The 14,210-nt window shown below is 35.8% G+C and overlaps 1 protein-coding gene across 3 annotated transcripts in view; it reads left to right on the forward strand.

Moving 5' to 3' along the window:
* The window catches only part of LOC150088851 (ankyrin repeat domain-containing protein 13D), a 125,931-nt gene that overhangs the window by 59,874 nt on the left and 51,847 nt on the right, over positions 1 to 14,210 (forward strand). For all 3 annotated transcript variants that reach the window (XM_090369701.1, XM_090369700.1, XM_090369703.1), the window contains exons 7-10: positions 92 to 281; positions 5,969 to 6,035; positions 8,335 to 8,493; positions 10,830 to 11,006. In XM_090369701.1, coding sequence (XP_090225827.1) covers positions 92 to 281; positions 5,969 to 6,035; positions 8,335 to 8,493; positions 10,830 to 11,006 — 593 coding nt within the window. The remainder of the gene's footprint in view (positions 1 to 91; positions 282 to 5,968; positions 6,036 to 8,334; positions 8,494 to 10,829; positions 11,007 to 14,210) is intronic.

The following is a 14,210-nucleotide window of genomic DNA, read 5'->3' on the forward strand; positions in this document are numbered from 1 at the left end:
TGAGAAAATTTAAGTGGTTATTACATTATAGTAAATTTAATTTGAAAAGAAATTAATTTTGCCCTTCCTTGGGGGGGAAACCATTTTTCAGATGAAAGTGCTGTGATGATGGAGATTGATCACGAAGCTGGTCAGGTATATGTAGAGCAGATGAGAATGATGCCTCCACAGCTGGCAGATATGGCTGGAGCTCTAAAGCCTTCCTCTGAAGCTGTCTCTGCCCGTCTCACTACTCCCATAGTGACTACATATGTAGATACTGATAAAATTAGTTTTGAGAGGTAAGATTAAATTGGTGCTATGACATATAATTTTAATGTGTATCTTACATAGAAAATCCCAATGATTATATTAATTTTTCTCTGAAGTACAAGGCATCTTTAAAGTCACTAAACTAATAAATTTGCATATATCTCTGGTTCTACTTCTATAAACAGCATATAATTTGATTTATATGTAGATTAAAACCCTAACAACAGATGCCAACACATTGTACACATGCCATGGAGTTAACCCATGGCTTACTTGGGAAGTTATTATTTAGAGATATTTCAGACTCATTTTTTTCACAGAAGTTCGACAGGAGCATAGACAGTATTTCAAGATGTGCAAGTTACCAAGTAAGTGCTCCATAAGGAAACAATCAACATCAAGTGATATCTGAAAAGGGTTGAGAAGTTTGTAGGCCAACTGATTGATGTGGAATGTTAGAGGTGGCTATATCCAGCAAAGGATATGCTCAGGACCAAGATATCAACAAGGAATATTACAACTTTCTGGAAGTGATAAATTTTATAGGTAAAAAGAAATTCAAAGAAGAAAAAATCAGTCAAGAAACACTTGTCATGATGAACAGAAGACGACAAATGAAGAGCAAGATAAACACTGACAAGAAGAAAATTGAGTATACTGAGTTATGCAAAGCCATTAGAAAGAGACTCAGAGAGAACATAAGAAGATTTAACACAAGAAAAGTAGAACAAGCATTAAGGGAAAACAAAGGACTTAAATCAGCAGCCATGAGCAGTAATACAGAAAGACAAACAATACTGAAACTGAAGAATAGCGATGGTGTACTAGCAGAGAAGGCATAATTCAAATAGCAGAAGACTATTATAGAGAATTATACAAGGAGCGAGGGAATGATGTCAGCAGTGGGGAAGATGGATCACAAATTAGTAACACATACGACATACCTGATATCCTTTCTGAGGAGGTAGAACATGTGTTGAAGAAAATGAAGAATCAGAAAGCCCCGGGAGAAGATGAAGTTACTGTAGAGTTATTAAAATTGGAAGGAAGAGACATGACACAAAAACTGGCAAGACTCTTCACAAAAAGTCTTGCCACCATTAGAAAAGGTGTGATGCCTAAGGAGTGGAATAATGCAGTCATAGTTTTGCTACATAAGAAAGGAAATAAATCAGAAATTGGAAATTATAGATGTGGAAAATTGAAAATTACTTGTAGATGTGGGATAACAAGCTAACCAATTAGCTTGTTATCCCACATCTACAAGTTGTTCACAAGGGTCATTACTAACAGATTAGAAAGAATACTTGGTGAGAATCAACCGAAAGAGCAAGCTGGCTTTAGGACAGGATTCTCAACTATGCATCACCTTCATGTAATATCACAGCTAATGGAGAAAGCAAATGAATATAAAACACCATTATGCCTGGCATTTGTGGATTATGAAAAGGCATTTGACTCCATACAGCATAAGGCAATGTTTCGGGCACTGGAAAGACAAGGCATGGATACCCAATATATTATGATTTTGAAGAAAATGTATGAGAATGCTACCTCCTTTATTAGACTAGACAAAGACAGTAGCAAATTTAAAATTGAAAAAGGAGTTCGACAAGGAGACACAATATCTCCGAAGTTGTATACTGCTGCCCTTGAGGAAGCTTTCAGATGAGATTAGACTGGCCGCAGAAAGGAGTCAGTGTGAATGAAGAGTACCTAAGCCATTTACGGTTTGCAGATGACATTGTGGTCATAAGCCACGATCCCAAAGAATTAGAGGAAAACCTTAATCAGTTATACAGAGTTAGTAATGATTTGGACTAAAGATGAATATGGCTAAAACAAAAGTAATGATGAACAAGTATGCCACAGAAAGGGATATAATGATTGAAGGAGCAGTAATTAAAAAGGTGGAGTCATATACTTATCTGGGACAAGTCATTAGCTGTAATAACGATAAATGGCTGGAAGTCAGGAGAATAAGTTTTGGATGGATAGCATTCAGGAAATATAGGCACATACTGAGGAGCAATATCCCAATTTGTCTGAAACATAAAATAATGAACCAATGTATACTCTCCACCATGACTTATGGAAGTGAAACTTGGGCACTCACCAAAAGAATGGAAGAGAAGCTGAGAACTACACAGCGAACAATGGAATAAATTATATTGGGAATCAGACTATTAGATAAGAAGAGAAACATGGATTAGGCAGCAAACTCAAGTAAAGGACATTCTTATTAAAACTAAAATGGTCTTGGGCAGGACACATAGCTTGAAGACATGATGACAGAGGGACTAAAAAAATAACAGAATGGTACCCAAGAGGAGCTAGAAAAAAACCTGGAAGACAATGACAGAGATGGGCAGATGAAATTCATGAGTTTGTGGGTAGTAATTGGATGGCCATTGCACAAAACAGAAGGAACTGGAAAGTTGCTGGAGAGGCCTTCATCCTGCAGTGGATTGAAAATAGCTCTGATGATGATATCCAGCAAGACAGTGAGATCTGTGTTTGAAGATTGCATAATCTCTAAATGAAGAGGCTTTGACTGCCAAGATCACTAGACATGAACAGTTGAAGATCTGAAGAACATCATCATGAAGTTAGTTGCCAACATTCCATGGTAGATTGTTGCTGAAACATTGCTGAAAACAAGTTGTCGGGTTCAAGTGGGTTTATCACAGAATGATGAAAACTTCCATCTTTTGTAATGCATTGTGACCTTGCAACAAGTTACATATCGATGAAATTGTGTTTTTCGTATGAAGGTAACTGGAGATAACCAATTTTATGAGTTCAGAAATTTCAAAAAACACTTTTTATAAGTCATGCCTTAGATTTTCCTTTGATCTAGGCAACCTGAGTTGTTTTGAGTCTCATTATTCCCTATGGAATGTCAATAACAAAATTTCTGAATTTGTCATGTTATAGGGACCAGCGATAGTTGGCACATGATACTGCACTGCATGCCAATTTCCTAATGACTAATTTTGAAACAAGATCAAAACTCTGCACGTTATGTAAGTCAAGTTGCATCAAATGCACTCACATGCAAAAGTTAAGGATCTACATATTCTCCATTGTTAAGACAAAATACATGTGTAAAACTGGAGCAGCATGTATTATAATTAAATTTTCATGTGCTCTTTTAGGAAATGTACGTAAAATTCACATAAAAGAGCTTCAATGTATAAATTTTGCACCTCTTCTAGAAATAGGCTTAAATGGTATTTTTCACTTTTATTTCTGCTAGCTGAAAGAACGTATATGATAGGTTTTTTTACAGCATTGTAAAACATGGCAAGGCGATACCATATTGGATGATTGTCAGTGCTGGACAGCCAATGGAAACCTCCACATGAGCAAACCATATATGGAAATTACTAAGTTCTTCATCCAATGGTGTTATCTCAAGGCTGGAAAAACAATTTTAGGAGACAGGAACATGTAACCATAAGAATGGCTGTCCACCAGCAACATCATCAAAGACAACCATTGTCTGCATGTCAATTTGCATTAGAACTTTTGTCAACCACAGAGTCATATCATATCAAAGTTTATATAGTGTCTCACAGGCTTAAAGAAAGGAGACTTTTGCTAGGAAACTTGTAATATGCATTTTTCAGCCCAGTCCCACAAGAGTCTCTTTATCATGGAATATAGAGGGCTGCAATTGGTACTATAAACAATGAAGCCAAGAACAGTTTTGTGACTGTGTATTTTGAGACCTAATTTTGACTGCCTCAATTGAAGTCTTAAAAACCTTATATAAGACAATTCTGCAGTGAAGTAGTGCTCAGTTGCTTTTCATGTATGATAATGCACTTCCCCATGGAGTCTAGTTGGTTTGTGAATATATGGAAAGCAACGATATCCAGAGAATGGATGTGGCCTGTTAGATACCCTAACCAAAATCTTATAGAATATGCATATTATGCTTTGGGTGAGGGTACTGCAGGTAACCACCTTTCTCCAAGAGGAATGTAATTTATTGCCTACCAACATCTTAGATAACCTTGTGACAGTTAAGTGGTTAATTCTGTTCATTCTACATATTATTAATCCTTATATAACTCTTCATTCATGTAATGCATGATTTTTACAAGTGGATTATTCTCTTATCACATGCACATTGATTGTGTTTTTGGTAGGCTCTACAAGTTATTCATTTATAGATGTCTACACAAAATTTTATTGATAGTGGTCATGGCAAGATATTTCTAAAAAATATGCAACTTTTGCACATAAGTGTATTTAAAATGAGTGTTGTGTAACAACTCACCTGCAAACATTGATTGATTTGCTTGTCAGTAAAAATGCTATACTCTCACTTAATAATGATTGGCCTACCATGCAAATTGTGTTAGTATAGCGTGGTAATAGTATTCATTCAAATGATTTCCAAACTGATTGTAAGAATTTTAAATATACAAATATAGTATATATTACTAGAATTATTGGACGCCTGTATGTTTTAAAGAACTTTTATGGATACAGTATTTAAGAACATGTGGACTAACTTTTTAGGTCTTAATTGTGCACAATTGGACGGATTTCTGTGGTTAATGACAATGTTAAACAGAAAAAGGATATGAGACTTGGAACAACAAACATTGTAACTTTAAAGGACAGGTGGAAGAGTTAGTAAATGTAATAGTGGAGAGAGAAGACCAGACGTATTGGAATTGAGTGAAGTGGAGGACCCAAGGACATAGGAAAGGGTTATAAGCTTTAGTGGTGAGGAAATGAAGAGAGAGAGAGAGAGAGAGAGAGAGAGAGAAATGGAGGGGTATAGTATTGAGCCCAAAATGAAGGGAGAAGGTTGTGGATTTTAACAAAATAAACGACAGGATGGTAGAGATCAAGATGATGGCAGGAAGAAAGGGATCAATATTCTGCAGGTATATGCACCACAAACAGGATAAAAGTAAGGAAAAGGTTATGTTTGAGAAAGCAGTGGAGGAATATTTAAAGGAAGATCAAATTGCTATGGGGATTTTAATGCTCAAGTTGGCATAGAAAGAGGAGGATATGAAAATGTTTTGGGCAAGTTTGAAAAAGGGAGAAGAAATGAAGAGGGCAAAAGAATGTTGGACTTACAATATGCATGAAGAATGAACTAAGAATTGGAAATAGATGGTTCCAGAAGCAGGATGGTTGCAGTTATACAAGGTATAGCTGGGACAGGAAGCAGAAGTCAATAATTGACTACATATTGCTTAGTTAGCAACCTATGGCTGAGAGTGAAAGATATTAAGGTTAGTGTTGGCTCCCCACAACCTGTACTAGGAGATGTGGTTAAATAGCCTTGACCCTTTAGTAACTTGTCATTATCATGGATTGTAAGGGAACTTTGATATGACCATAGTGTTGATTGCTTTTTTATTTACCATATACTTTGTTTATATTCAAAGCAGAAAATATTGTAGATCATTCTTTAAACACATTTCTATATATATATAAAAAAAAATTCTTGAAAAAGCATTCAAATGAGGCTTTCTTTCCTTGAGAGACAAATTGTCGTTACTACCAAAGCTTAATGCGGTTGTTTTTATAGTCCAGTGTAAATGTATTTAGTAGTTAGATTTGGTCAGCTATACTTGCTTAGTTAATTTTGTATTATCTCTCTTTCTTAGAGAGAGAGAGAGAGAGAGAGAGAGAGAGAGAGAGAGAGAGAGAGTATGGTAACTCTCATAATTTTTCTCCTTAGAAACAAGTCTGGAATATGGGGCTGGAGAAGTGATAAGACAGAAATCATTAATGATTGTGAGTGTAAAGTAAGTATAATATTTTCTTAATTTGGTTTTTGGAGCTTAAAACTTAGTTTTAAAAATTGCAACTGTTTTACAGTTCTTCCTACCTGATACTGGAAGCTTTTTATATTACAACAAATATGATATATCACTGCTAGCTATGTAATTGTTCTCATTTTCAGAAATCCTGTTAAAAGGAAGAACAAAAACTCTTGAGTCATTTAATTAGGTCAGATACTTTAAATTCATTGAGTAAAAGTATGCAGTGCAATATTGAAGATTTTTGTTGTACTGATTGCTTGAGGCACATTTTTTACATAACTAAAATCATAGAACTTTTTTTTGTGTAGTAAAATGACTCGTAGTTAACTTTCAGTGAACTTTCTGTAGTTATCACCTAATTCCTCTATGTTTCAGTCTTAAACATTTATCATAAAGTGTTTCTGCAATTAATCTAATGCCTGTAATGTTAGGCACATATAAAAAGGTTACAGTTAGTCACACAGAACTCTGATGAAGCCGCAAGATTTTAAATGCATATAGCAGTCATTTTCAAATATTTCTCACTAATATTTTATTTGTTCAATAATACTACAGGGTGGTGCAAAATAAGCTGAACAGTTTTTTTTTTCTCTGTAACTTGAACGAAATGTAATAAATGTGAATGAAAGCTTTATTCTTGGAAATTTTTTACATCATATGTGAAAAATAATATCAGCCAAATGACCACCACCCCCTTCTTACTCGCAAATGTGTATGCTCTTCTCGTGGCATTTTCCATGGCATTTCTTGAGTTTCAGGAGATATTGCAGCTATCTCATGCCGAATGTTCTCTTTTAGGGCCTCTATGGTTTGAGGGTTACTGGAATACACTTTATCCTTGAGATAGCCCCAAAGAAAAAAGTCTGGGGGGCCAAATCCGTGGAGCGTGATGGCCAGCTCACATCACCATTTTTTGAAATAATGCGATTGGGAAAAATGCTCCCTTCGGAGGTCCGTTGTGGCCGAGCAGTGTGAGCCGTGGCGCCATCTTGTTGGAACCACATATCGTCTCCTGGTAGCTGTGGCATCAAAAAATTTTCAGCCATTGAGCTATAGCACTCTCCATTGACCGTCTGAACAACACCATCATCATCCTTGAAGAAATAAGGTCCAGTGATGCTTTTGGCTGCAGTGGTCTCTGCATCCAGCTAAGGTAGTGAGTTATTCTTGGGTTCGCACTGCCTCAAAATCGACAGTTTTGTTTATTAAAGCCACTTAGTTGAAAATGTGCTTCGTCACTCATCATCAAATTTGAAATGAAATTCTCATCATTTTTTGTGAGGTTTATGAAGGCACGAGTGTATTCCAGACGCACTTGCTTGTCTTCGAGATGATGGACTAATTGAATCTTGTACGGAAAGTGATGCAAGTTCTTATGCAAAATTCACTGCAGTGAGCGATGAGAGATCATCAGTTGAGCAGAGCATCTTCTGATCGACGTTTGGGGTTGATCTGCAACACTCTCCCATACACGTGCAATGTTTTCCATTGATCAACCACTACGAGGTCTTCTAGTGTGTCTGGCATCAGCAACAGTTCCCCTTTCTTCAAAATTTCAAACCGCAGTATAAATTATGTTCCTACTCGGTGCCTCGTGAACATTATAAAATTGTCTATATGCTCATTGTGTTAGAACTGCTGACCAATTGTTTTCCAAGAACATTGTGACTATTTTGGTCTGCTGAGCAATTGTATACCTCTCCATAATTAAATTCTCCAAGGATTACCTGTAAGATAAACACAAAAAATTACAAACCTAAAAAAAGCTATGATTTTTTTTAAAACAGTTAGCATATTTTGCGCCACCCTGTATATGGACTGCCACTCAACTATATGATATTCTGTGTAGGTGAAAATATGTAATGGTGAAGGCATTTAATTAGATAAAGACATTTCACAAATTTCATTCACATTGCCTAATATTAACTTAGATATAATTTAATTTAGCATTTGTTAGTGTCATTTTTAGAATATACTGTATAATACTGGGGAGAACATAAGTAGATAATACAAAAGCTGCAACAATGAATAGTTGGCATTTATGGCAAATGTTACTTCCTGTAATATTTCATTATTATGGTATTATGATGAGCAAGAGAAAATTATGCAAAGAAGAAGAAAAAAACATTTTATTTGTTGTTTTTTTCAATAATGGTGGTGAGCATTTACACACTATAAATGTTTTCAGGTAAATACAATATTTATTTTGAGTTCCATTAATAAATTTGACTACAGAGTGTTATTCTACATATTTGTTTTCCTGTATACTTTCTATCTTTAGGTATTTAGTGCAAATAATGTAGAACTTGTCACAAAGACAAGAACAGAACATTTAACAGAAACTGATAAAACACGTCACAAGTCCCCACGTTCACCTCTTCAGTCATTTCTTGGTATTGTAGAAGTTGAAGAAAAAGCAGCTGTTCCTACCGTTAATGGGGTGAGTATTTAATTTACATATTGCATGCACTTATATCAGACTAAATGGAATGGATTGTGTATTTAATTTTTGCTACAATTAAGTTTGATCAGCACGTTATACTGGGGATTAACACGGCATTAATTTAAAATAATTTAAATTAAGAGGTGCAGTGAAATCAGTCCAAAATAAAGCCATCCCTTAAAACATATCTTAAGTTTCAGAAACTGAGTAGCTAAAAAAGGGAAACTTTCACTCCATTGGTGTTTTTTCTGTACTTACTAAACAAACTTGGTACCAAATGAAATGAAAGGCAGTAGAATTATAGATGCCAATTTAGATGGATGAATATTTGATTATTATTGCAACAGTTTCAAATGATTAATTAATTAAAGCACTTTTGGTCTAGTTCTATGAATGTATAAATTGTACAAGGAAGATAAAAGGGGGTGATAATGTAGAACTAGCTAATTATATTAAGAAAATAAAAATATGGTTCAGGCAATTATATGTACATTGAATATTAAGATTTTCAATACATATGAAGAGATGCCATTCAGCCATTGTTTTTCTGAAGAAAAGGTTGCTTAGCCATTTTCTAAATCATCCAAAGATGATTGATGGCTTCTATAGAATACCAGGAGAGCCAATGGAAGTTGATAAGATTTCAGCAAAATAACAGAAAGGCTACAGTCAATCAAAATAAAACCTAGTACAACGGTTGCAACCAAAGAGGCATTTTAGAACGCAAAATGTGTTGTACCTTTATATAAACTGAAAGGAAAATATACTGAAGTTAGATTTAAAAAAAAAAAAAAAAATGCATAGATTGAACATGCATTTTATTTTAAGATAATGGAATTTCAGAACATATCACTTAGGACATGTTTAATGATGCCCTGGAAACACTACAGGTGGGGTTACATATTAATTTAGTTTTAGACCAATATGTATTAAAAAGTAAGTAGGTAAACCCAGAAATGCCCACTACAAAAAGTTTTGCATGTACATTGAAAGGACAGAATTCATGGGATACCTGGTTTCTGGGCAACACGATGCTGTCACTCCCTCACTAGTGGATGAACCCACCGCTTGGCAGGTATATAGGTACACTGCATTCACGTAGATGGTAATTTGATGTCAGTATGGATAAACATTGTGAGTTAACAGACTTTGAAAGAGGGATGATAGTGGGTGCCTGACAGAAATCGCGGAGTGGTACAGAAATTGCACTATCTCTTCCTGAAATAGTATTAAGAGTGTATCGGGAATATGCCATTTCCGGAATAACATCTCATCGTGTACAGCGCTGTGGGCGGAGAAAGGTGGTGGATGAACGTGGCCGTCGATGTCTGTCTCACATTGTTTCAGCCAACCAATGGCAACCCCGCAGCCAACCGGAGAGCAACAATGGCCCAAATCACCACTGACTTCAACGAGGGAGTTGCCAGAAGAGTCTCTGCCAAGACCATCAGGCGATCGTTGGCCACAATAAGTTATGGGAGCCGCTGACCCACCAGAGTCCCATTGCTAACGCCATGACGCAGGACTCTATGCCTCGACTGGGTGAAAGAACATCGGCACTGGACTTTGAATGATTAGAGATGGGTCTCCTGGTCTGATGAGTCTCATTTTGTGAACTAGTAGACTTAATGCCTCGCCGTGTGACTGCCATTATCCGGGCAAAAGTTGGGCCTACCTATTGCTAGATAGGTATTCCATGATTTCTGCCCATTCAGTGTATATGTAGCTGGGGCAAACTTGGTTGCATATTGTCTTTAAAAAAAAAACTATCATTCATTGTTCTGAAAAATATATCCACTCACTGGTACTAATTATTAGGGTTCATTGGTAAGGATGGTTAATTTTTAAAGAATGCAGCCCCCCTAGGTGCTTAGTCATTGTATGTTTCTCATTAAGAATGATAAATACACAATCAAGGAATAGCGCACGAAGTAAAACTAATCAGCATTTGTGCAGTTTGCATGTGATTTCATCATATAGTGACCAGATTTCAGCTTGCACACAGATGATAGTGGGAGATCACATTTAGCATATTTCTGTTGTACAGCACATCTTAATTATTGAAGAGTATTTTCACATATGTCCTGACAAAAATTAATAAAGATTCTTGAATGTTCTATGTTTAATGATATTTTTTTTATACCAATTAAAAATCAAAATTTATTTTAAGAAAAAGACTAAAATGAAAGTTCATTATTTTTATTATAGTAATATTTTACAAAAAAAATTAAATTAATTTTCATAAAATTTATTTGATGTAATTTATAAAATTACAAACCTAGTTCACTAATTAATAATTAAGATTTTGGAATGACAAATAGCTTCTATTTCAGGACACAAAAGAATGGAAAGGAAACCCTTGTCGTATTACTCCTGAGGAGTACTTTGATTCTAATGTTGATTTGAAAGGTAGAGATATAGGACGGCCTAGGGAGATCACTACGAAAATTCAGAAATTTAAGGCAACTTTGTGGCTGTGTGAAAATTATCCCCTTTCTCTTCCTGAACAGGTAAGAAAATACATTAAATATCCTATTTTTATAACAGAATTGGGCAAAAATAAAATTGCCACAATATAGTCACTTCCCGGCTTACGTAATACTCGACTTTCAAAAAATCGTGCAAATGTATCCTGTAGCAACATATGGAGGTATCATGAAAATATCATGTGAACCCAATAACACATTGTTGGGGAGGGTTTTTCTGGTAATTCATTCAAAGGAAGTTAATTTTCGCTATATAACTAAGCTATTTATCTCTCTAAAAGGTCATTTTTATAATGGAAATTACAGTACTCTTTCATCATTATCATATGTTCCATTATAAGAATCAATTTTGAATGCCTTTGTGATATTTTTCTAAAACACATTTCTGATGGTCACTACCATAAAACAATTTGCACTTTCCGGTTTATTGGGCTTTTTTGTTAGCGCAATCTATTATAAACGGATAGTAAACTTGATCTTATTGCACTTGCAGTAATACCGATAACTGGAATTCTGTGGGTTTTTACGTTATGGTATTATAGTGAAATGAGTTCTCCTTCACTGAAATCTTCAATCATAAAAAACAAATTTTCAGAATCTTCTCTTCATTCCTATTTACTTATTACAATGTTGAAAGGAAAGTGACCAATGGAAAGTGCAAGTGTTGGGAGTGCTAGGAAACAAAACAAAAATGATTTAGAAATGAAGGTGATCAAGGAGTATGAAGCAGGACAAAGTTTGTCATCAGTTGCACTGAATTAGGTCTTGCTGCTTCAACAGTGAATACTATTTTAAAAGGACAGTGTGTGTATAAAAGAACATGTAAAAGGATCAATGTATTTAAGATCAACAGTGATCACAAAACAGCATTCAGGTGCTATATCGAAGATGGAAAATCAGATTCAGAAGCAAGTGCCCCTGAGTCTAATGGCCATTCAAGCAAAAGCAAGTAGTGTTAAAAGCTTTCCTGAAATCCAAGTATATGATATCAAAATTATTTTTTGCATCCAGTTCCTTTATAACCACATCATAGTATCCAATCAAATTTGTTAGATAAGGCTTTCCCTTAACAAACCCGTGCTGTGTCTGAATTATTGCTGCAGTATTGTCTAGATGATTCTGCAATGCATCTTTAACCAGTGACTCCGTTATTTTACCCGGAACAGAAGTTAAACTAACTGGTGTGTAATTACCTGTGTCACCCTTCGATCCTCCTTTGTGAATTGGGAATACATTTGCACTTCTCCAGTTCGTGGGGACTTCCCCTGAGTCCAAGGATGCTCTCATAATTATGGCTAAGGGTTTTCTTAGTTTCTTTGCCGCCTCCTTTAATATAACTGGATAGATCCCATCCACCCCAGGAACCTTTCTTATGTTTAACTTCAACAATTTCTCCTCCACTTTGCTCTAAGTTATTACAAAATCATTAAGCATCCTGTTACAGTTTGATAAATTTCTGGCATTTTCCTCCCTTAATAGCTCCTCGTATGAAATGTTAAGTTAGCACAAAATAGTGAACTCCAACAGCATTACAATAAATAATAAAATTTATTTGAGTGCAATTAAATTTGAATAATTAATTTATAAAGTCTAATACGTGTAAGATTTAGGGCTAAAAAGCCTCATACTGCAGCAAGAGTTAACTGTCATAAGTTAATGCATTAGCATCATTTAATAACATTTCATATTGTGAAATTGTGGATACTACCACCCAGACAGCACCGTTTCAGGGCTATTTGGCCCTTCTTCGGTAAGTAACAAGTCTTCTCCTTTGGTGAAGCGTTACATATTCGAAGTAGTACAATATCATGGCAACTCATGAAGGTATTCACAGTATGAGATGTAACTTAAATGATGCCGCCTTTGCATATTTTGCTAATTCAGACTTTAGCTGCCTACTAATATGATGCGTTTGCACTAACGTGTGCATTGTCTAAATCTCTCGCAGCCTGAGGCTAAAGCCCTTAACGTATTTCAGTCTTAATTTATATTATACACCATCAGGCATCTCTCATATTGTGGAGTTATACTTCATAGCTGTTTTGTCATCATTGCAACACTAGGGTACCTACCTACCCACCGAAGAAGGGCAAAATAGCCTTGAAACGGTGTCGTCTGGGTGGTGGTATCCACTGAGAATAAGTAACAACAGAATAAGTAACTTCCTTTGGTGAAGCATTAATAAATAAATAAATTTTCTGTTTATACTCCGGGACGACCAAACAGCCAGGAGTTCACAAGATAGACAGAATACAAGAAACAGCACCATATTTAGCAGTCACGGGCTTGAACCCCAGTCACTCAAGGCACGTTTACTTATGCACCCATGCGCCTGACCACTGGGCTACGGCGGTGTGCAATATCATGGCAACTCGTTGTGAAGGTATTCACAATATGAGATATAACTTAAATGATGCCGCTTTTGCTTATTTTGCTAATTCAGAGTTTAGCTGCATACTAATATGATGCGTTTGCACTAACTTATGAATTCTAAATCTTTTATTTTAAAAAAAAAGCTCTTATTTGTGACTATCTGAGATTGAAATGGCAGATGAAATTCATTGTCTGTGTATACTTCAAACATCGCATGAACTTTTACATTGTACAAACATCACATTTTTACAATGAAAGACTATTGTACAAATTGGAGCAGAATGGTATTAAGGGTAAGTTGCTACAATGGATAAAAGTATGGTTAAGTGGGCGAAGACAGAGGGTGGTAATCAATGGCTGCTGCTCTTCGTGGACTAATGTTATTAGTGGAGTCCCACAGGGTTCGGTGTTGGGTCCACTGTTGTTTTGTATATTTATCAATGATATTGATGAAGGTATATCAGGCTTAATGTCGAAGTTTGCAGATGATACAAAGGTTGGCAGGGTTGTTAATGACAGTAATGGCAGTGTGCTACTGCAACAGAATCTAGATAATTTGGGCAGATGGGCTAAGAAGTGGCAACTGAAGTTTAACCTTGAAAAATGCAAAGTACTGCATATGGGTAGAAGTAACCCCAGAGAAACGTACCAACTGTGTGGTACTACACTTAAGATGGTAGAAAATAAAAAAGACCTGGGAGTAATTGTGCAGGCAGATATGAAGTTTTCTGAGCAATGCAGACAGGCTGCTAGGGCAAGTCATGGGATTTTGCCAATGATATATAGGAATTTTGCTAGCAGGGAAAAGGAGGTGATTATCTCTCTGTATAAGGCAATGGTCAGGCCACGCCTTGA

Source organism: Mastigoproctus giganteus, chromosome 3 (genome assembly GCF_048544385.1).
Source record: "Mastigoproctus giganteus isolate SK-2022 chromosome 3, ASM4854438v1, whole genome shotgun sequence".
Lineage (NCBI taxonomy): Eukaryota > Metazoa > Arthropoda > Arachnida > Uropygi > Thelyphonidae > Mastigoproctus > Mastigoproctus giganteus.